General features: G+C 39.6%; 1 protein-coding gene across 1 annotated transcript in view; it reads left to right on the forward strand.

Annotated features, from left to right (window-relative positions):
* Window positions 1-21,706, forward strand: part of ARHGEF7 (Rho guanine nucleotide exchange factor 7) — a 125,813-nt gene that overhangs the window by 41,111 nt on the left and 62,996 nt on the right. Inside the window, 3 exon segments of the mRNA XM_055701663.1 lie at window positions 8,905-8,989; window positions 13,251-13,381; window positions 15,883-16,084. Coding sequence (XP_055557638.1) covers window positions 8,905-8,989; window positions 13,251-13,381; window positions 15,883-16,084 — 418 coding nt within the window.

Here is a 21,706-nt window from a genome sequence, read left to right on the forward strand (position 1 = left end):
ATGGCAGTTTTGGTTTCTAGCGCATTCACGTCCTTTAGTGCTGAATAAGTTTGTCACCTGTGGTGTCCAAAAGAAACTCTATGAAAGCAGGAACTTTCTTTTTAGTGAAAAGTTACTGACATATTGCAGTTCTTCTGTAATATCTATGCTGATAAGCACTGCAGAAGCATATGTGGTTTTTTCATTACAGGGTCAGGTAACACAGTCGCTTTTAGGAGGAAAAATACCTTGTGACACTCTTGAGAAACTTCTTGCTGGTTTCTTGTGAGGCAGTTCTATCAGCCAGAGACTTGAGCTTTTGGCCTCTGGAGCATTGCTAGGGTACACATCTGCCATAGTAGAGCACAGAAGATTAAGTAGAGCCCATCAGCAAATTTAGGAAATTAATGTAACTTGTAGTTAACAGAGCACCTAGGCTTGGTCATCCAAATGTGGCATTGTCATTCTGTACAGCAGGTGTTCATCTAAGCAGGTGGACATGGTACTTCAGGCAGTGAAGTGCTTGTGTCTAATTTTTACTTCTCATTCAAATGCCTTTGGTTCATTCATTTTTACAAGTTGGACCATTGGGAGAAGGCTAAGGTGGAGTTTCAGTTCTTATTTTTAGAAAGAAAAGCTAGTTATAGTTCAGTAGAATATCCTTCGCCTTTTTTGTGTGATTTTTGCCAGAACGTATGACTACTTAACAGTGTCCTTGTTTATCAGATGCAATGGCAATCTGAGGTGGCATGTGCACTTATTAGCCAAAAATTAATTTTACCATTTTTATCACTGAATGCTTACCTTGCTTCATAGCAGAACTGACTGTGTTTATTTCCAAGTGTGTACTGTACTTGGTCCTGTGTGTCTTCTTACTTACACACAGTATTCCCTATGCATTTTGGCCTGGATTTCCACAGCTGCGTTTCCTGATTTATTTTTGGAAAGTAATTCATATAGTTTGTGTGTGTATATCAGAAAGAGAGTTGACTTCTACTGAGCTGAATCTTCCTTGGGCTATATTTCTGGCCAAGTTTCCCTGTTGAGGTGCCTCTCTTCATTGGCACTAAAGGTGCTTATGCAATTGCTTTATTTCAGCTAAGCAAGTAGGCATAACCTGTCATGTTGGCAGGTTCCAAGGCATCTCAACTTCAGTGTCCCAGTCAGATTATATCTTTGGTAGTTTAATTCCAACAACTTTTATTTTTGCCTGTAGTTCCAGGAGTATGAGCTTCTTTAAGCCTTAGTACTCGGTCATGCATTAATAGTGTATGCCACTGATTGTCTTTTTTTTCAGTGGTAGCTGAGATTATCCGTGTGGCTTCATCTATAAGATTCAAAACCTAGAAAGCAATTGGAAAGTGATTTAGGATAAAGGTGTGACGTGGTTCTTGTTTTGCTGTGCAGGTAGAAATTTGAAACAGACTTACGTTTTCTGATGTGCTTATACAAATGTAGGCAGTGCTGCCCTTTCTGTTTTTTAAATTACATCTTGGTTTGCTACTACTAGAAGCTAATGGTTAAAAATACCAAATTCTACAACTCTCTTACTAAAGAATACATGTGGGGACACTAGCTTGTTGTGTCACATTATAAAACCAGGCAGACATGGAAAGCTTTGGAAATTGTACAGTTCATCTCCAAAAAGGAATTTAGTATTTCTTTGTGTAGATTTTTTTTATGCCCTTTTTTGCTGTGGTTGGTGAAAAATAAGTTGTGTATGTTTAATTTTGGCAATGTTCAGATGTTGACTTCGAAGTAATGGCTTAGGTAAAATGTTATTTAGCATTTGAAATTAATGCTCTGCAGAATCATTCATGCTTTGATGCAGCTGGTTTGGGCAAAAAATTCTTGGAGCTGGAAAGCCTTAGTACATTTTCAGGGACTGAAGTTGTTTGTTTTAACCTTTGTCCTCTTCAGTTTTGTGCTGTAAATGTATATTTGGATACATGCAGACAGATGTGTGCACAGACACTACAAACTTCTATATACGTTTTTATTGCTGGTTGTGCCTGCTTTTGTAGATAACATGTTAAGTCTTAAAAATATTACTAGTTGTAGGAATTAAATAAAACTTTTTAGGTGACGTTTTTTTAGTATGACTAAGTTTTTACTTTTGAGGAACAGGTTTATATGAGCAGTAAAATTTATTCCAGCTCTCCTCTTAAGTTTTATATATTCTTTACTGCTGAGTTCTAATTTCTCTTGTAACTGTTACTGAATCACACAGAAAGCCTGCACTGCAGGTCTGTTCTCCCAGTTATTTTCAAACTTTTTCTCTTGTCTTACTCTTAATTTTTGAAATGAAAAATTTTTTTAGCTCTCCGGTGTGCTGTGCATTACTACGTTTGGGCAACAATATGCTTCATAGAGATTTCTGGAACATTTGTAGTTCCTTCCTCCCTCAGTTGTCATAGTTCCCTGCTTTTCTTATCTCTCCTTTTACTGCCACAGCTTTCAGATGATAATACATAGCTCGAGAAACAGCTGCTGTGTAATAGCCGAGTAAGACTCGGCACCACTAATGTAGTGACCTAATAGATGAAGAAATTTCTGCTTTGCGTGTAGGCTTGCCCGTGGGATCTTTTTTCCACCTGGGGCATATTAGGTGTCATCACAGAAAGGTGGACCCCGGATGGCCTCTGTGGCTTCTCCTTGCCAGCTGCTCCAGGGGTAGAAATGCACTGGGGGTGGTGTCTCAATGAAGGGAGGTGCTGGAGATTCTTAGTGTTTTTCAAGAAGGTCATCTATTTCTAACCATGAGTTGCTTTTTTTCCTACCACTTGTTTATTCATGCTCCTGTGGCCAAAAATGCTGCAGCCAGTATGCTAAGGAACAGGTGGAGTAACATGTTGTCCATGGTCATGCTATGTTTTGCCAAGCTGCCTTGCTCATTTCCTTTCATTTCCTCCGGGTGACTGAGCCAATGTTCTTGTAATCTTTCGTGCTAGGGGCCCAAGGCCACCAAACTGAGCTGGGAAGTGGCCTGCCAGTTTAGTACACACATTTTACAGCTTATTTTGGGGCTGGATGGTGAGGTTAGCAGTGGCAGCTCTGTCTGTGCTTGCACAGATATCTGGGCTGCTCATAAGTCAGCTCCTCAGCTGCAGCAGTTTATGGTGCAGTGCTGTAAAGAAAGCCGTCATCTACTTTTGTCAGGTGGATGCTTAAAATGTTAGTATCCGCTGGGAATTCTGTACCTGTGTATATTCAAGACGCTAGTCTAGCAAGGAAATATTTAAGGGCTATTTTACTCTTAACCAGTATATGAACTTTTGTTACTATGACTGTTGGGTACAGCTGTACTGATGCTCTGGTGGTTTAAGGATACAAACAAATTAAGATTGGTAGAAGACATATTTGAAGAAAAAGTATGTGTCTGGAAGCTTGGCTGCACCATCCCTGATTTTTTTTTATTTTTTTTTCCCCCTGTCTCTAGTTGCAGAATTTGCCTTATCACATGAAGTACCTTAATTTAAAAGTATTTCCTCCAGAACTGGCTTCTGACTTCTAGTGGGCTAGAAGGGGGAATAAAATAGCATAAAGCATACCTGAGGCCTTGAAACTGAGTGATTTGAAGAAAAGAATGCTGCTGCAGGCTTACTGTATGCTTTTAGTCTGCTCTCGTCAGGTATATTCTCAACCTTATTTTCCAATTTCCTTTCACTAATTCCTCAGTTAATGTTTCTCCAATTTCAGTAGTTACTGGTTGTTGCAGGTATATGAGGGACAAGCATTGTTATGTTAATTTTCCTTACTGCTATTGGATCATAAATGCTGTTTGAACAGAAGTCTATCCACTGGGGGTTGGTGAAGGGTTTAGATGACTTAAAATGACCTGAATGTATTAACATGGCCATGTTGAATGTGATGAAGTTTAAATGGATGCATGCAGAGATCAGTCTTGTTTTAAAACATGAGGGGATGGATTTGGTAGTTTGACAACCAGCATGTGGTTGAACAACTGGTATGTAGATAAAGTGGATCTTCAAGGCATTTCATTTGGTATTTAAGAAATGTCAGTGATGGAAAAATCAACATGGCTCATGAAATGAATTAAAAAACTGGCTTATTAATAGGCTTTAATAAAATTACAAATGTGGAGTGGCCATCCATTGTACACCTTGCTGTAGGGAACTTGGTGCCATTGGTATTAAACTATGTATTTAACATGTCATTAATGACCTGGAAGAGGCCATAAAATAATTGTCAATAAAATTTGCAGCCAGTTGAAATCCTAGGGGCAAAAATTGCAGGCATAGTTATGGAAAGACAGGCTTATATATTTGGAATTGGTGGGGTTGTGGAAAGAGAAGCCAGAATCTGTGGGTCAGGGTAGGCAATCAGCAGGCTTTGGCAGTCAGTGTGCTGTAACTAACTGAAAGGGCCCGGTGCGCTCTTGAAGCGTGTGTGGGATGTTATAGATTGCATAAGACCCCTTGTTATTGGGCAGTTTGGTCTGGTCTGCTTCTGGAACACAGTATCTGCCTGGGATGTTGTTGTGGTTTAACCCCAGCTGGCAGCTAAGCCCCACACAGCCGCTCACTCATTTCCCCCAGACCTGGTGGGATGGAGGAGAAGATCGTAAGGGTAAAAGTGAGAACTCGTGGGTTGAGATAAAGATGGTTTAATAGGTAAAGCAGAAGCCACACAGACATAGAAGCAGAGCTAAACAAGGAATTCATTCACCACTTTCCATCAGCGGTTGAGTGTTCAGCCATCCCCAGGAAAGCTGGGTTCCGTCATGCATTAACAGTTACTTGGGAAGACAGAAGCTATCGCTCCAAACATCCCCTCCTTCCTCCTTCTTTCTCCAGCTTTACATGCTGAGCGCTACACCATGTGGTATGGGATACCCCTTGGGTCAGTTGGGGCCAGCTGTCCTGGCTGTGTCCCCTCCCAGCTCCTTGTGCCCCCCCCGCCTGCTCGCTGGTGGGGTTGGTGAGGAGCAGGAAAGGCCTTGATGCTTGTAAGCGCAGCTCAGCAATAGTGAAAACATCCCTGTGTTAACAGTGCTGTTTCCAGCACAAATCCAAAACATAACCCCATACAAGCTGTTACAAAGAAAATAAACTACCCCAGCCAAAACCAGCACAGGTATTGATGTGTGAAATGTTGAAATCCAGGAAAGAACAGAAGAATGTGAGAAGAATATTAGGAAACAGGCAGGTAAGAGGCATATGGGGTTGAGTCTGCTAAGCTTGAAGTTCATTGATTCCCAGCTACCTATTTATAAATTGCAAAGTGTTTCCAGTGTCCTGGTCTGTCTTTATTTAATAGGTGTGCTTCATTTTAATACTTAAAGCATATCTGCATGTGGTCAGTTGTATGGAATTTAAAAACAAAGGTATGTTACTTAAATAACTTGTTCAAAGGACTTGGCTTGACTGGGTCCTCATCTGATGTGATTTATAACTGTTTTATACTTGTACCCTGGCTAATGCTTTACCTGTCTGTCTTGGTGGAAGATGGGATTGGATGAATGAGAGTAAACTTCATCACAAGTAGAGTCTCTGAAGAGTGAAAAACATCGTTTGCCTGGGAAGCAAGGGTATATTGGAAATATTTTTTCATAAAGCCTTGTTTATTGTCTATATATGCCTATCACATAATGTTTAAAAGAGAAATCTCAGTATTTCCAAGGTAATGTCTTTCTGAGTGTTTGCATTTTTAGGTTTTATGAGCTGTAAGCATATGCAAGTTTGAATTCACGTTGTGCTTCTGATATGATTTCAAAAGCGGGTTACGCTAGTATCATAGAAGATAATTTAGCATACAGACCTTGTTATTTGATAAGTTTGCAATATAAAAATAACTTTGCTTGATACTTGATTCTCAAAATTCAGCTTTGATTCTTGCAATCACAGAATTGGGGGTATTGTATAGGGGGGATGTTTGTCAACCAGTGACATTGAATAGGGAAGTTACTGAACGATTCTTTCGTATCTCAAGATACGATGTTTTGAAGAGTCAATTCTCACAGCTGATCTGTCTGTAAATACCCGAGTGAAGACTGTAGTCCACAGGCAAGTTGGACTTCTCTTGAGAACTTGCAGTAGGCCATTTTTCTGTAGCAGTCCCGTAGAAGATCCAGAGCATCTTGATGCTTTTACACATGTCAGAGTTTTCAAATACGTTGGGGGAAACGAGCAAACCTCCATGAAGATAGAAGAAGGATATGTTTGGTGGGGTTTTTGTTGTTGGTGTGTGGGATGGGTTTTTTTGGTGTGCGTTTTTGTTTCTTTTGAAACAAGGTTTTATAATCAAGTAGTTCTGTTCATAACGAATTAGCCTCAGAACTTTAGATCACCTAAGCTTGTTTTCCCTTGCATTTTATCTCTCTAGGTTAGATTATTCTTAAGTATTTATTTAGGAGAAAATCTCTCTGGAGGGTGTCATGTCCCCCTCCCCCTTTATCAAATGCTACTGACGAACATACTGGCCATGAGCATGCTGAGGGTGGTTTCCTGTCAGAATTGCTTTATGTAGAATAGCAAGGAAGCAAATGGTTCTTGTATCCTCCTATTGTGTTGTTTCCTGTGAAGTAGCAGACTGGATGCGTGTCCTGGATACAGGCTTTTTTTATGGCAATATGCGTGTTGGGATGATCCAATCAAATCGTTCTTGGTATCCTTTATAGTCTCAGCATAGCAGGAAACAAGGCTTCCTCTTGTCCTGTTGTTTTCCCGTTAGCCTGACTTTTGGAGGCTCTCAGAATCCACAATGAAGGTGAGCAAAAAAAAAAATTACTTAGGATTTTTTTAGAGAAGTTTTTGTGGGTTTAAGATGTAATTTGTAATCTTATTCTTAAACATTCCTTTTCTTGGTTCTCTCTCCCCTGTAGTACCTTTGGGATCTAGTTTCTGGTGTCTGCACAAGCACCTCTATTGCATGTAATTCCCTTTTTTTAGGATCAGGGCCGTTGTTTTGTGATTCTGTTCATACTTGTAGTTCGCTGCTTTAAAAATTACCACAATAAGCATGTAATTAATGAAAGTTTTACACTCCTGATGCCTTCTTGTTCCGTAACAGCTTAAATGTTCTTCGCCAATTTGAGCAGTGGTTAGGCTAATGTCCAGTCGGGTTTTGTGTTTAAACCAGGTTTCATGTGTTCTGCTGTCAGTCTCTTCTGATCTCTACTTATTATAAAATATGCTATTAATAAAACTTTAATTTTTGTACAATCTGATTGTTCTTTATTTGCTTAATTTTTTTTTCTGTACATAGTCTTTAAATACTTCCTTGTGTTTCAGGAAGAACCCTACAGAGTTTACACCTAGGCCATTCCCTGGTTCTTTTTCTTACAGCTTCAAATAAATAAGAGTAGTCTTTAAATTATCTGTAGGCCAGTGAAATGATGAAATAACTATTTGACTTTATTTTGTGTGAATGATAACTGCTTGGAGTATATCAGTGTTTGCCCCTGACTGTTTGATTCTGCACCTGTCTTGTGGCATTGCTCTTTGAGCTGTATACGCACTGCCTGAGCTTGAGAGATTTCATTACCTCTACAGCCAAGGTAGAACTGCGGCTCGCAGGGACCAGAGAATGATCCGCAGTCTGAGGGGAAAAAAATGGGTGTGTTAGTATATGTGAGTACCTCAAGTGTTGTGAACGCTTTGGGAGATACTTTTTTTTTTTCCTTCTTATGAATAGTACTGTAATTGAAAGTTTCCTAAATCTGCCCTACCTTTGTCAGTATATCACATAAACAGTCACAACTGGTCTGGCAGCCCCTTCTGTCACTACTTTCCGTAGCTTTCATTAAAATTTTCGCTTCTCTTGGGTTCAACTAGCTGCTTTTTGTCCCTTTCTGTCATCTCCCCTGGGAACATGGGTTTTTCCACTCCTGCCTCTGAAGGCCATTTCCTGTGGTACAGACATTCTGATAGCGCCTCTGGGATGGGTCTGTTATCAGGAAAATAAACAGGTTTTTGTTGACTTTTTGTCTAAAACAGCTATGCTGTGGGAAACTAAATGTCTTTGTGTTTCTTAAATCAGTTGGAGCAACTGTAATAGCTGTCTCTTGTCCTCTTTCTAGTCTTGCACAAGGGAATACCGTGACTCCTTTAAACCTATGCAGAATCTGTTGTGAGAGCTATTTTCATGAGAGTTTGAAGGAGTGTTTCCATTACTTCGGGCAAATATTATGTGGGGGTTTAAGTCTCTTCTTTTCCCCCTGAAAATCCAGATGTTTAATGTCATCACCCAGTGCCTGAAAATTACTGCAGTGTTTTCTACAAGATAGTTTGAGGTTTGGATCTCTTCCCCACAGTTAAAAAAGAAAAATAAAATAACCCTCACCTCTCATCCCTCCCGCTTCCCAAACTTCATTCTCCATCTAACCTACCCAGCAACTTCATTAATTTTCAGGAGTTCTGCTTTCCTCTGTGTCTTACAGAATAAAGAGATAACATGTATGTTGTTACAGTACTTTAAGAAGTATTTGTAGTAATTTCAATAGTACTTTATGAATGATCAGGTACAGTGGTTGTGAGTTGCTACCGGAAAAGAAGTGTATGCCAAGAGTAATGGTACCCAGTAACTTTTTTGGCCAAAATGTCTGAGGAAAGTGTCTCTCTTCTGATAATTGTTTTATTTGACTTTCCTGTAACTTAAATGACATGATATTTTTAGCTTGTATCTTCTTCAGTTTCTCTCAAATGCAGCTGTTTCTATATTCTCTTTCTATGTAAAAATGAAGTGGTTTGTGGGTTTTTTGTGAGTTGGGTTTTTTTGCTTTTATTTGTGGGTTTTTTAAAAGGAGGAAACCCCCTATACTTTTACTGGTCCAGAAGAGCCACTGAAAGACTGATACCTTGATGAGGCAATAGCTTCTACAGTCCTGGTTTGCATGATAACATAAAAAAAAGCTTAGTTTTCAGGCTTGTTTATACGACTTATTGCATGTTCTTTTCTTTTCAGACTTTTGACGCAAATGACCTGTATCAGGGACAGAATTTCAGCAAAGTTCTCAGCTCTCTTGTGGCTTTAAATAAGGTGACTGCAGGTAAGTAGATTCTGCTTTATCTTGCTGCTCACTTAACAATTACCTTCAACTCACATCAATGTATATTTATACCTGTTGCTGAACAAGCACAGCTTAGTTTTTGTTGCAGTTTCTGTTGTTTCTCTGGGTTCTCTAGTCCCCCCTTCTGCAGAAGGAAGCTTTGTGGTTGAGCTAAGGCTCAGACTTCTTGAACTACTGAAGTGGACTTCTGCTCCAGTCTGTCATTCCCATGTTTGAACAATTTTGTCAAGGTTTTCATTATTCCCTCCCCACTCTCCATTCCCCAGCGTCCTCCTTCTTTGACAGCAACAAAAGGATAGCCAACTTTTTTGATCCCTTAAGCCATGCATGTTTCATGTAAGTAGCAGCTAGAACCACCTACTTCAAGTTCTTTGGTGGGAAGGAGAGAGCTGTAGAAATAGCATATGGTTGAGAGGTATCTGTGCTTCATTGTAGGGTGAGGTTGTGCCAAATAATGCCAATTGGACACAAGGGCAATTGAGATCTACTAACATTGGTGGCCCTTTTTGGCTTCTTGCTGCTCTGTGTTTGGGCTTCACACTCTCAGCAGCAAGTTCCAGTAATGGTCGTCAGGTTAGAGTCTGATGAGAGATTATTTAAAACAGACCATAGTTGATAACTTTTATGTGAGGAGGAAGAAGAAGCTGATAGAGAAGTCAGTGGTGGATCAGCATTATTTCATTGTAATGGTAATAAGTGTCTTGTCACTTCAGTAATACTTCTCTGGTCCATTACAACAGAGACTTTTTTTATGGCTTTCTTTCCCTTTCATCAGCGAACACCCTTTAAGAGTAAGTTTACAACCAAATTCTTTGTGCTAATGAATGACCATGGACTAATATCGTTGACTTCTTTGAAGTGACTTACACCAGTTGAAGATACTTGCATTTGCAGTTAAGGTGAAAGGTGGTATAGACCATTTCAGTACTGCACACTGACAGTAGCTGTCTTTAAAGGGAAGAAAAAGCGCAGTCATTTGGTCCAGACATTGACAGATTAATACCCACATCAGAAAGCCACAATTGTAGCTGGCTTAGAAGGGACCCAGGCTGATCCCTTTCATTGGGGGAGTGGGTGGTGGTCATGATATGGAAACCAGAAATCAAAACTGCATGCAAACTGTGGTGTTGCCTCATTCCTAGCAGCAAGCAGAGCTACATAAATCTTCTAACCCGTTGTTCTTCCAAACCATTTTCTTTTAATTTGGTGACCGTGTAGAAACATTTTAGACTATCTCCCTGTGATAGTATTGGAAGATGGCTTTCAGATCCCTGTCTGGGTCTGCAAGAATTTCAGATATACACAGGTTCTTCTGAGATGGACCTTTGTGCAGTGGAGGCAGTGTGAGTAATGAGCATGAGGACTGATGAAAGGCTGCTATGAATATATACTCCCATCAAAATTTTTAACTTCAGGAGGGGTGGGATCAAGGTACCAGTTGCTGTTTGTAGCCAGATGAGGGGAGAAGAACAGGTGTAGGGAAGTTGAGATACTGGTAGAGAGGAAGAAAGGGTGTTACAGACCCTGGCAATCTTTGGATGGGTAGAAAAGTGAACCTTCTGAGAAAATTACCAGATTAATGTTTTCAAACATGCATGTTGTGTTGCCATTCAAGTTTCTTGAGTTTTTAGCAGTAGAGCTGATTTTTTTTTTCTGATAATAATGCCATTGAGAAATTAATTGAACATGTTTGTGGTATTTTAATGGAAACTTTTATGGATACGTGGGGTCTGCAAGCCTCTTAAGTCTACCAAAAGTTCAAATTGATTTGAAATTATTCAGATATTGGTAAAAATAATTGCAATTTGCATGTGGTTTGTTTGTAGTAATTTTCTTACTTTTCAGTTCAAACAGACAGTTTCTAATTCAAGCCTCAAAAGGTGCTCTTGTGTTGGTGTATTAGCTCTGCTATTGCAAAATAGAAAATTTTGCACATCAGGCAACACTAAAAAAAATTCTAGGGTGGGATGTTTTAGGGTTGCCCAGAGGCTGGGATGCACTGCTGTCAGTCAGCCTAATCCTGTTTCCCTAGGTGAGCTGTGTTAAGGCATAATGCTGGATTTGGTGGCGTGTCTGTTCTTCCACTTGGCTGCAGTTAGGAAACATAGCAAACTGGACATGTAGATGTTACAGGTTGCTTTTAATCCTTAAGTTCCATTAGTCACAGATAGTTACAGCAACTTGAAAGTTTTTGGGAGCCTCAGAATTAGCCACAAAGTTGGGATTTACAAATGAAGCCTATGATTGTAGTATCATAGAATGGTTTGGGTTGGAAGGGACCTTAAAGATCGTCTAGTTCTAACCCCTCTGCCATGGGCTGGGACACTTTCCACTACACCAGGTTGGTTTAGTCTGATTTCTTGCCTGGCTGCAAAGATGTATGCCCTTTCTGTAATGGACTTTAATTGCTGGTGTTTATATTGATACAGTAGCCTTTAAATGCTTTTAGGAAAGCAGGCTCACAAAGTGTGAGGTCTTTTGTGACTTCAATGTGTGATGATGCTATTCATACAAAATACGCAACTCTAATATGAATAGTTCTAATATTGCACTATTTGACATGGGAATGTGTATTTATAGATTGGGGTTTTTTTGGAGGATAATGATTTTCAAAGGAAAACAGTGACTTTTTAAAAAAAGATGCACCTGAAGAAGGTCTTTCCCGCTCAGTCACTGTGGACTTGGAGCATCCTTTGTCAACGCTTCTGTGCTTGTTGTCAATCTCAAACCCTTTCCTTCCTCCTGCATGTCAGCCCCTGTTGGATGCCGTGCTGAATTTGAAAGGCTTTCCAGTTAAGTTGAATCCAGTTGTCCCTTCAGGTTTGAAGTGGAATGGCAGATATGCCTTGTTCACCAGTCTCCTCATGGAACTGAGCCTGTATGTGTTATTTCCCTTGGACCAAAATGAACTCGGACTTGCATAATATCATGGTCTGCTTTAGTCTGACAGTAACTAATATGAAACTGTAGTTGTGCGCATGTACCTCTGATATGGAAGTCAAGTGTTGGAAGCAAAGCAGGCTACTAGGAAAGAGAGTAACGGAGGCATAAAAACCAGGAGAGCAGTTGGCATGCTTGTGTAATCTTGTGAAAACATCTAGTTTTGGGACAGAAAATACTGCACTGCTTTCAGGGCTCTTTGAAGCTCAGATGCTTACTGAATGATTTCCTTGTATGTGGGGAAAATGAGGAAAAGGAGTGACTCGCCGTACTCATGGAAAGGAGCAGTGTTTGCTGTAACACGTCACCCATGCAAGGGCCCTGGGAGCATCCCTCTCCTGGGGCCTTGGCTGCGAGGACTGGGGAGCTGGTGCAGCCAGAAGCAACCCCTGTCCCACCGTAACGCTGGGGGAGGGGCTCAGCAGTGCTGCAGCCTGGCCTCGGTCTGGCTGTGGCCTGCTATTCTGGACAAGGACACCCCACCTGTGGGTGGGCTGACATTCCATCCCCAGGGAGGTGCCCAGTGTCCAGGGCTTGGGGCTGCTGTGCCCCAGCTGCACTGCTCCTGGCTGGAGTGGTGGGATGAGCTCTGCCCTGCCACTCCCTTGATGCCTCCCAGCTCACAGGGACCCCAGCAGCACTCAGACAGCATGTTGGGTGAACATCTCAAATGGGTGTGCTTCTCAGAGGAGAGACCTTGAAGGAGGGGAGAGGTTTTGGGAGGGTGTTGTTTTTTTGAGCAAGCAGCTTTCCTCCTTTCTACTCCTCTTATCCCTCCCCCTCCCTCCAAAGAAGAAGAAACAGCTTAGTTGGCAAAAAGGGATGAGACAAAGGAACACAGGAAAAAAGACAGTGGAAGGAATGTTTTAATTGAGAAGGAGATGGGGTGGGAGGAGAGCTAAGAAACAGATGTGGCTGGCTTTACTTCAAGCAAGTTTTATGCATTCAAAATTCTTGGCCATTAGCTAAAATGATGCTGGTTAATTACCTTTAAATGGACTGGCAGTGAGTAAGAATGGAGAAATAAAACCCTAGCCCTCCTCTTCCTCAACAGCTCAAATGGTTTTCATGCCTGTGTGGGGAAGAAACTGCCAGTATCTCAGGATTTCAGATTATTTTTATTTTTTATTATATATTATCTGTAATATATTTATTAAATATTATATATTTTTTTAATCTTGAATTATTCAGCAACTGCAGATACATCAAACCTCCTTTAAGCATGTCCGTTTTACAGAGGTAAGCAGAAGATACATGCAGATTTCTTAGTATCTAATTTTTTTTTCCTTCCCTCTTGCAGACATAGGGCTGGGCAGTGACTCTGTATGCGCACGGCCCTCATCTCATCGAATAAAATCTTTTGATTCTCTGGGATCCCAGTCTTTACACAGTAGAACTTCAAAACTCTTTCAGGGACAGTATCGGAGTTTGGTAAGTTCAAGAAGAAATGAAACATACTGTGGTGATACTTTTTTTTTCTTTTGACAAGATTTATAAGTGAACGATAGTGTAGCAAAGTAACTGTTTTTTCTCTTTCACCTCTGTGTTTCAAGCCTGTGACATTCTATTTTTGCAGCTTTTCTTATGATGTTCCAAAATATATGCAGCTTCCTGTGAAATTCTAATTATTTTTTTTCCTCACTTACTGCTCCATGTTGTCTGCATACACAGTATCTTCTTTTCAGTATAAGGACTTGCTCTTCCAAAGGCAAAAATCTCATTTTCTCCATGTCTGAGTTTAGGGATGATGATTGAAGGAGAGTCAGATCTCAGCAAAGGTGGTACTTTAAATGTTGGCAGTATTGGTAGTTATTGCAGTTTTCTGTTATGTTTCAAGGTGAATCCTTCAACCAGCCTTCAGGTAGCTGAGTGGTGTGGGTAGTTGTTACACGGTATGGCTGAGGTCAGGATGGAGTACTGTATTGAAACTAACTGTGGTGAAAGGTGCTTTTACTGACTAAAAGGTTTGCAAGAAGGGTTCAGATCCCTATTGTAAACTGCTTTTTTCCATGCTTGAAGGAGGCAGTTTTGAACTATGTGATGATTACTACATGAAACTTGAAACACAGTACTCAAGCTTTCTTAGGTGTGGTTTGGTGTGTTTTCTTTGGTAGCAGAGCCCATGCAAGTTCTTGCCCTAGGCCACTAATTCCAGCTCTCACTCTGCTGTTCGCAACCCACTCAGTTTTGCTGATGCAACTTTGTGGGACTAGCTGTTAGCTGGATCATGGAAGTAATCAGAGTTTTAAAGTATTTTTATCACTTTGGTGATCTGAGTGGCTCTGCAGAAAGTTGCAAAGGGTCAGAGAAGTGCAAGAAGGAGGGAAAGAGAGCTAGTGGCCAAACTGGGAAATTACTAGGTTGGTTTTGCTGCTGTAGTTGATCAGTTTGGAACTGTTCTCACCAAATTTGTACTTGGTTTCCTCTACTGGAGAGCCATCCTGGCAGAGGAGAGGGACTGTAATTGATGCCACTGTGCAGTGTTGGTGCTTATTTTGTAGCTTTTTACTGGCCACTATGGCAAAACTTTTTCTTTTGCTGAGTAGTCATAGTGGATGAGTGCACATGGTGTACAAGCAGAGCACTGAGGCACTTGTTTGAAAATGTGGCAGTCTAATTGCTGAACATTGTGACTTGCAGCATATCGGGGCTTTCTGCACGTTTTCAGAGGTGTTTGCCCTCGTTTTCCTACAGTTTCTCAGCCACTAAAAGTCTGATTGTTAAATTAAGTTGTGATACAGTAACGATTGCTGTAGATACGAATTAAGCTGACATGTTAAAAATACCAGTGACATTATGCAGTACATCTTTTTAATCATCTAAACTATATAGACAACATGTATTCTTCTATCTGGACAGGTGACTAGGATTGCTGACACAGTCATTTTCTCATTAAGTTACTGCTTTAGTTACACAGGTATTGATCCTTACTTATGATGGAGGCAGATATGATTTATAGTCTGTTCTCTCAGTTCCAGTGCAGTGGATTGTATTTGAATTATTTAAAGCTCTCCAAATATTTAGGGTATTTTAGCATGAAAGTTTGTCCTAACTGTCATGAAATGCTTGAATGATGCAAATATTCAAGATGGACATCTAAGAACAAAATGTTGAAATTGAACTTCACTAATTTGAAAGACTTCTTTAGAGTTGCTATTAACATTTAGTTGTTACAATAGCGCAATAATCTCTCTTCCCATCTGTCATGGGGATGAATTTATGTATTATCTGTGTGTGTGTATGTATATATATATATGAACAGCTGCAAGTCTGACATGCTGCAGACTTGCAGCTATGCTAACCTTGAGGCAGATGATTTGTGAGTACTTATTCAAGGTAAATTGCCTAACTGTTTCTTATGTTTTGTGGAAGAACACTGTCCTCCATTGGCAGGTCATGGAGACTTGCATATTCAGGTGTGGAACCTTCCAACATTACCTTTTACAGGGAAAAAAAAATCCAACCCCAAATGTTTTTAAGCTGCAGACTCTATTTATATCCAGAATTAAATTAAACCAAACTGCATTCCATCCTCCTCCCAACCAGAAAGCTTTAGAAAAAAATCCCCCTCTAATGTAAATCTGTTGTTTCTTCGTAGTTGCCAAAGGCAGTTTCAATTTATACTATATATAGAAAATAGAATTTGGTTTTCTGGAAGAGTAAGAATTATTCTCATTTTAACTCTGTTACTCTCTTCTGATTTGAAGGGGCTGTAATAAGACAGTATACTCCCTGGACTGATACAAATCTATAGTTTTAAAATGACAGAAATACTGGAAATGGCAAATCATCCCTTACAAATGCTTGGAGTAGAAATGTGTGGGACGTGTGGAAGAGAGGCTGTTGCCATTTTATGGATACTTCTGTTTTGTTCATGGAATAATTGTTCAAATCTCTAATGTGATCTTTTTGTTCTTTTTCTCACTTACTAGGACATGACAGATAACAGCAACCATCAGTTGGTGGTGAGAGCAAAATTTAATTTTCAACAGACAAATGAAGATGAACTTTCTTTTTCAAAAGGAGATATTATTCATGTTACAAGAGTGGAAGAAGGAGGCTGGTGGGAAGGAACTCTAAATGGCAAAACAGGGTGGTTTCCAAGTAACTATGTACGAGAAATAAAATCAAATGGTGAGTTTTCAAGGAGATCATATTTACATAAATTCTTTTGGTAGAGATTGATAGTTGCTTGATTGCTTAAAAATGGTAATGCTTTTTGTTTAAGCATGACTGTGTTTACTGAACTTCATTCACAGCAATCATTAATGCTCATGAACTCCTATTGCCTCACCCCTACTTGTTATATAGGGTGCTCTAGGACTGAGGAATCGACAGTAAGCATGCAGAAGACTCCTCCATTCTGTTTGCTTGTCTGTGCGTCTCTCACAGTTGGGCTGCTCTGACTTCCTCGGTCTGAATTCCTAGACTGTTGGATTTTGGCTCTGATGCTGACATAATTTGAATTGGTGATTTGGCTTTTGAATAGTGAGAGATTTCCTGCAAATCTCTTTAAAAAAAAAAAAAACAAAACCAAAACTCAATCTAAAACAAACCCTGCAAAACCAACCACAAACTCTACGCCAGAAAATCTCTGCACAAGTCCCATTACTTCAAAGCAAATAATTGCAGGAAAAATCCCCAATTCTACCAAAATCTACTAAAAGTTAGAGACAGGTTTTGAAAGGTAATGTATTTGTGATTTTTCTTTTTCTTTCTTGTTTATAGGCCTTCACCTTTCCTTTATACAGGCTTCACTCTTCCACTGAAGTTTTATTTTGAACTTCATACAGAGAAAGTGTTTTCTGTAAACGTCATCTTCACGACCGAATGTGTGAGCTAACATTGCTTTTTAATTTAGTAGGACCTTGTGATGGGTGACATCTTTTTTTTTTTAATTTTTTCTCTCCACACCATCCCCCTTTATCCCCCCCAGCCCAGTCTGTGCTTACTTTCAGAGATAGGGATAAACCTGGTAGGATAAAACTACCCAGGGACTCTCTGAGAGACTTTACAACTCTTCCCTTTTCACAGCTCCAATGAAAACACATGTTTTCTGGGCCATGCTAAAATCATTGGCATTAATTTTATTTTTTTTTTAGGCAGCCATACCGATGTATGATTGCCAAGTGAAGTTGTAAGGGTAAAACTTCATTTTTAAAATTCTTTCTCTTCCGGTTGTATCCTCTTTACTCTCTTCCTTGATTTGCAATCTACAGTCTGTTTTTTGTAGAATGCTAGAGACTTAGATCTGTAACTTCATTGTCATTTTCAACTAGATCCTCTTGGACAGTCATGATTTAAGTTCTTCAGAGATCTGAAAAACAATTCCTGAAGCCCGTTTTTTCTTGTCTGTGGTGTTGTAGCAGTCTGTCAGCCATGACTATTCTCTTGTCTCATCATTATTCATTTAAAACGTTGCTTCAGAGGTCAGCTTTGGATTTCATCAGTTTTGATCTCTTCTGACTCCTGAGACTGGATCTTGGGTCAGCAGTCAGGCTCCTGAATGAAACTGGCTTTTAACATAAAACAAATGAGAACTGAAAGTTGCCAGCAACTGAAATTAAGGTTGTTCTTGGGTTTTTTTAAGAATATTTCACCTAAGTGAAGTAACTCTCCTAAACAGAAATGCCAACAAGCTGTAGGGCTGAGGTTAATACCAGCTGCAGTTTGATTCCTACCAGTCCTCGCATCCTGGTCTGATTCCTGGGGGCTGACATGACCTGCTTCTACTCCATGGTTTAGTTTTTACTTCTCACCATCAGAAAAGTTTTCTATAAAGTTCTTCTTTTCCCTCTGCTGTATAGGCATGTTCCCTGTGCTGCAAGGGCTTGTGCTCCTGGATTCTGTCAGACTTCTTGTGTTCTTGGAGTGCTCTCATATGTTCAGTTGCTTCTGTGGAAGGAAATACAGGCCTATGTTTTTTCTCGGGAAGCTGAGTTACTGCTTGTTTTCCCTGCATTTACTGACTGTTACAAAGTGAAAATGACTGACCTGTAGCACTAGCTTTCTCTGTTCTCCTTTTTAAAGACTGTTACTATGTTTGGCCTTTTCCACTATGTTGTGGAACTTCACTTGTCTTCTGTGGTTTCAAACATGGATGTAGCTAGTTCTCTTACTGCCAAATCGGCACAGCAGGTACTCCTTTATCAAAATACTAGTTTTAACTTGCTTTAATGTCTTTCGTAGGTATGTTTGAATTGTCTGAAGTTGACCTTTTATAATGAGGATGGGGGGGTAGAGGGAAGCATGACATATTAAGAGCTTCTTGATGTCTGCTAATAACTCTTCTGAGTTGCAGATCAGCTTTCCCACTTGGTGAATGTATGTGATGGAATGTTTTGTTTGCTCTTACTCTTATGTCCATGTTGTATTTCAGCTGGTGACCTGACTTCTAGTTACTTTTGTTTCTTTTTCTGTGTTTTGAGTCACCGTAGTGTCACCGTAGTATTTGTGATATTTGATCTTGTCAATTTGCATCTACTTTTCTTGGTCTTCCTTGAGATGCCCCTAATTCTTAAAAGGCTTGTCATTCTTGTGAGCCTTTTTACCCTTGCACCGTCACTGGTGCGAATCCTGTTTTTACACATATTTTGAAGTTTACTGAGTTCTTACTTAGTTTGTTGTTCTCATTTTGCAATGCTCTTTTTTTCTTGGTTGTTTCCAGGAATTTGTTATGAACATTTGTTCTCAAGTGATTTCTTCCTTGTGGGTATTGTAGAAGGTGCTAGAGAGAGAGGGACTTCTCTGTAACTCTCCTCCCTTCTGTATCAAAGTACATTGTCACTGTGTCCTGAGGTTAGACTTGTTGTTCTGTTGTCCTTGTTGAAACAAGAATGTAGTACTGTTTACCACAAAGCTCTGAAGTTACATGAATGGCTCTGGTAGAGGTTCATGAGAAGTTTTGTCTGTTATATGTATGTGTTGACAGTCTCTGTTGCACTCCTGTGCCCCTGCTCTTTTTTGCTAGTCTTCATTAGACTGGTTGACATTTCTTGAGTTGATAGTCTTTCACTGTCCTTTTTTCTTGACTTACTGGCAACTGTATGTACGTTACTGTAAGATTTTTTCCTAATTTAGAAGTACTGTAAGTGCCCTCATGCTTTAAGCATGAGGTTGAAACACAACAGTGCCTTTTTTTCCTGATTTATTTCAAAATGATTTAGTAGAACTTGCTGTCTTGCAAACTCAAATTCAAAATGTGTTTTCTATCAGCATTACAATGAATTTATTTTAAAAAAGATCAGGATAGGTTTGTTGAAATACTTGCTCTTGATTAAGGTCTTGGGAACAAATGTTCATCCTGGACATCTAACTGGTTTTCACAGTACTCTGTAAAGTGTTCTGGCATTGGCAGTATGATTCCACCCTTCTTTCTTCTCTCAAATGGGGCTGAAAGTACAGCAGTTAGTTACCTATACAGAATTCTTAACACTTAGCATTTTTGATGATGTTTTGGAGATTCTGGATGTTTTGATTATTTGGAGAGTTCCTGGGAAATGGTGAGTTTGATTAAATAAATCTCTTCAGTCTGGCATAACCAGACTTTGGCAAACTGGGTAAGAAGAAAGGGAAAGTTCTTCATGGATGTGTGTTTTTGTTTTAATTCTCACAAAATTCATAGCTATTAGATGTTTAGATAAATGGATTTTTGTTGTAAATTGGTATCCTTTAATGCCAGATAGCTTGTATGGTTGATCTGAAGTTAGATATTAAAGACAAGGAGGAAGGAGCTGCTTGGTAACGGGAACTGCCTTTACCCACACTGCTTTCTTAAAAATTTTAGAAGTAAACTACATTGTGTATAGTTGTACAAGCAGAGTATGTTACATGATAAGGTATCTCCATGTAGCTAATAAAACATTGCAATGCTGTGCCCATGCTGTAACTTGTTTGTGTAGCTATGCCAGAATGATTCGTGTTAGCACAGAATGCTAATACATGTATGAGGTGAGCTATGAATGGTTGTAGGACAGATACTGAGATTACTGAGCAAAGCACAGCATTTAGTTTTCTTAGGCTGGACAATAATTCTGTGGTTTGGGGGGAATAAATTTGGCTGAGATGCAAAATGATTTTTATTTTGCTTTTGCGTGTGTTTTCTTTCCTCCCCCTTCCTCCCAACCAAAGGGGAAAAAGAAGATCTGTTTGAAATTGTGGTACTTATGATCAAACTTACAAATAGGAAAAAAACCCCATAGTAATAGTTTCTTTTCAGGTATGTGCTCAGATACACTGTAAGGTCAAAAAGATGGTCCATTTTTCTCTCTCCCTCCTTCCCTGTGTGCATGTTTTCATTTTCCTTCTTAAACCTTTTAACATTTTACCTGTTTTTCTTTTTAAAAAGCTCTTTGATCACTAGTCAGGAAGTACTTTGAAATGAGAGGACTTTTATTTTTATTCTGCCATGCTCTTACATGTGACATAGGATAAAAGATTTATACTGTGTAAACTTGTTAGATATTTGACAGCGTGGCCTTTGCGAGTTTATTACTTACATAAAACAGAGCAGTGATGGTGAAGGTGTAGGTGGAGTCTTGTCTCTTATAGTGCTGCTTCTGTCTCGAACAGTAGAGAGATTTGGAGACATAGTTTTGAGAGTTCCCTTGCATTAAAAAGAATAGTGGTTAGCCAGAATGGGATGCAGTTGCTTAGCTACTGTCAGATGTTAATCACTTTTTTTTTTTTAAAAAATCACATGGTCACTTGCTGGGTTTTATAAAAATGTAATCAATTTATATGACATGAGATTATGCAGAAGGAAATACAGCTTTGAAAAATTACATTTGCTATGTCACAAAGTTTTAATTCTAATTATTCACAGAAATTAATGTGTCATTACTGTTCTAGCCTATCTTTTCTTACACTTTTTTGACAGTTATGTTAGTATCAGGCCCAGAGCAAATTAGTGGTTCTTCTGGTTGGATGTTAATAAATAAATAAAAATCAGTGGGGGAAAAGGCTCAAGTGTAGTAGAAGAGCAGAGTATCTGCTGTTTCCATCCTGTGGTGTGTGAGGGAAGGACAAGATCCACTTGTAGCTTTGGAAAAAGAATGAAGAAAAGAAAAACCCACAAAGAATGCTAGTTTTGCTTTCCCCCTTCAGGTGTACGTGGTTGGGTAAAGCGTACCTGTTGCCAAGTGTTACTCTACAGACATAAATAGAGTAGAGGTTGGGACCAATGAATGCTACTAGGGAGGAAGTGTTGGTAGTGTCCCCATTGCAGAATAGAGCATGTTGCAGCGATGCCTGAGTCGACTGGGAACAAGTTTGGGTCTGCCCTCCTCATACTGGACTTGAACCAATTAGTGTAGAGAGACAGAGCTGGCTTGTCGCACTTCACTAATAGGGACCATCTAGCTTTCGGTGTCCCAGCTGGTACATCTTTCCTCCTGCACTGTAGGATGAAATAGTCTAAATCACATCTTACACACCATAGCCTAGTAACGGCAGAAACACATGGTGATGTTCTTGCAGCAGTAGGGTTGCAATACTTTACTAAAGGATGTCTTGAAGCAGTGCGTTGTGAAGTAGACTGTTGCATGAAAATGAATGTGACAGAGGTAGAGAATGTGAGCATGACAAGTAATTTGAAGGCAAGTAAAATAAATACTTGCATGTAAATGAAAAAAGAATGAAACAAAATGTTGGGAAGGATTGGGTAAATTGTCCTTTTACAGTCACTTAGAAAGGTAGATGCTTGTAAAGGATAACACAACTTGCATTTTAGAAAGTTGATGGCATCTTATGTACTGC

The sequence above is a fragment of the Falco cherrug genome, chromosome 2 (genome assembly GCF_023634085.1).
Source record: "Falco cherrug isolate bFalChe1 chromosome 2, bFalChe1.pri, whole genome shotgun sequence".
NCBI classification, from domain to species: Eukaryota; Metazoa; Chordata; class Aves; order Falconiformes; family Falconidae; genus Falco; species Falco cherrug.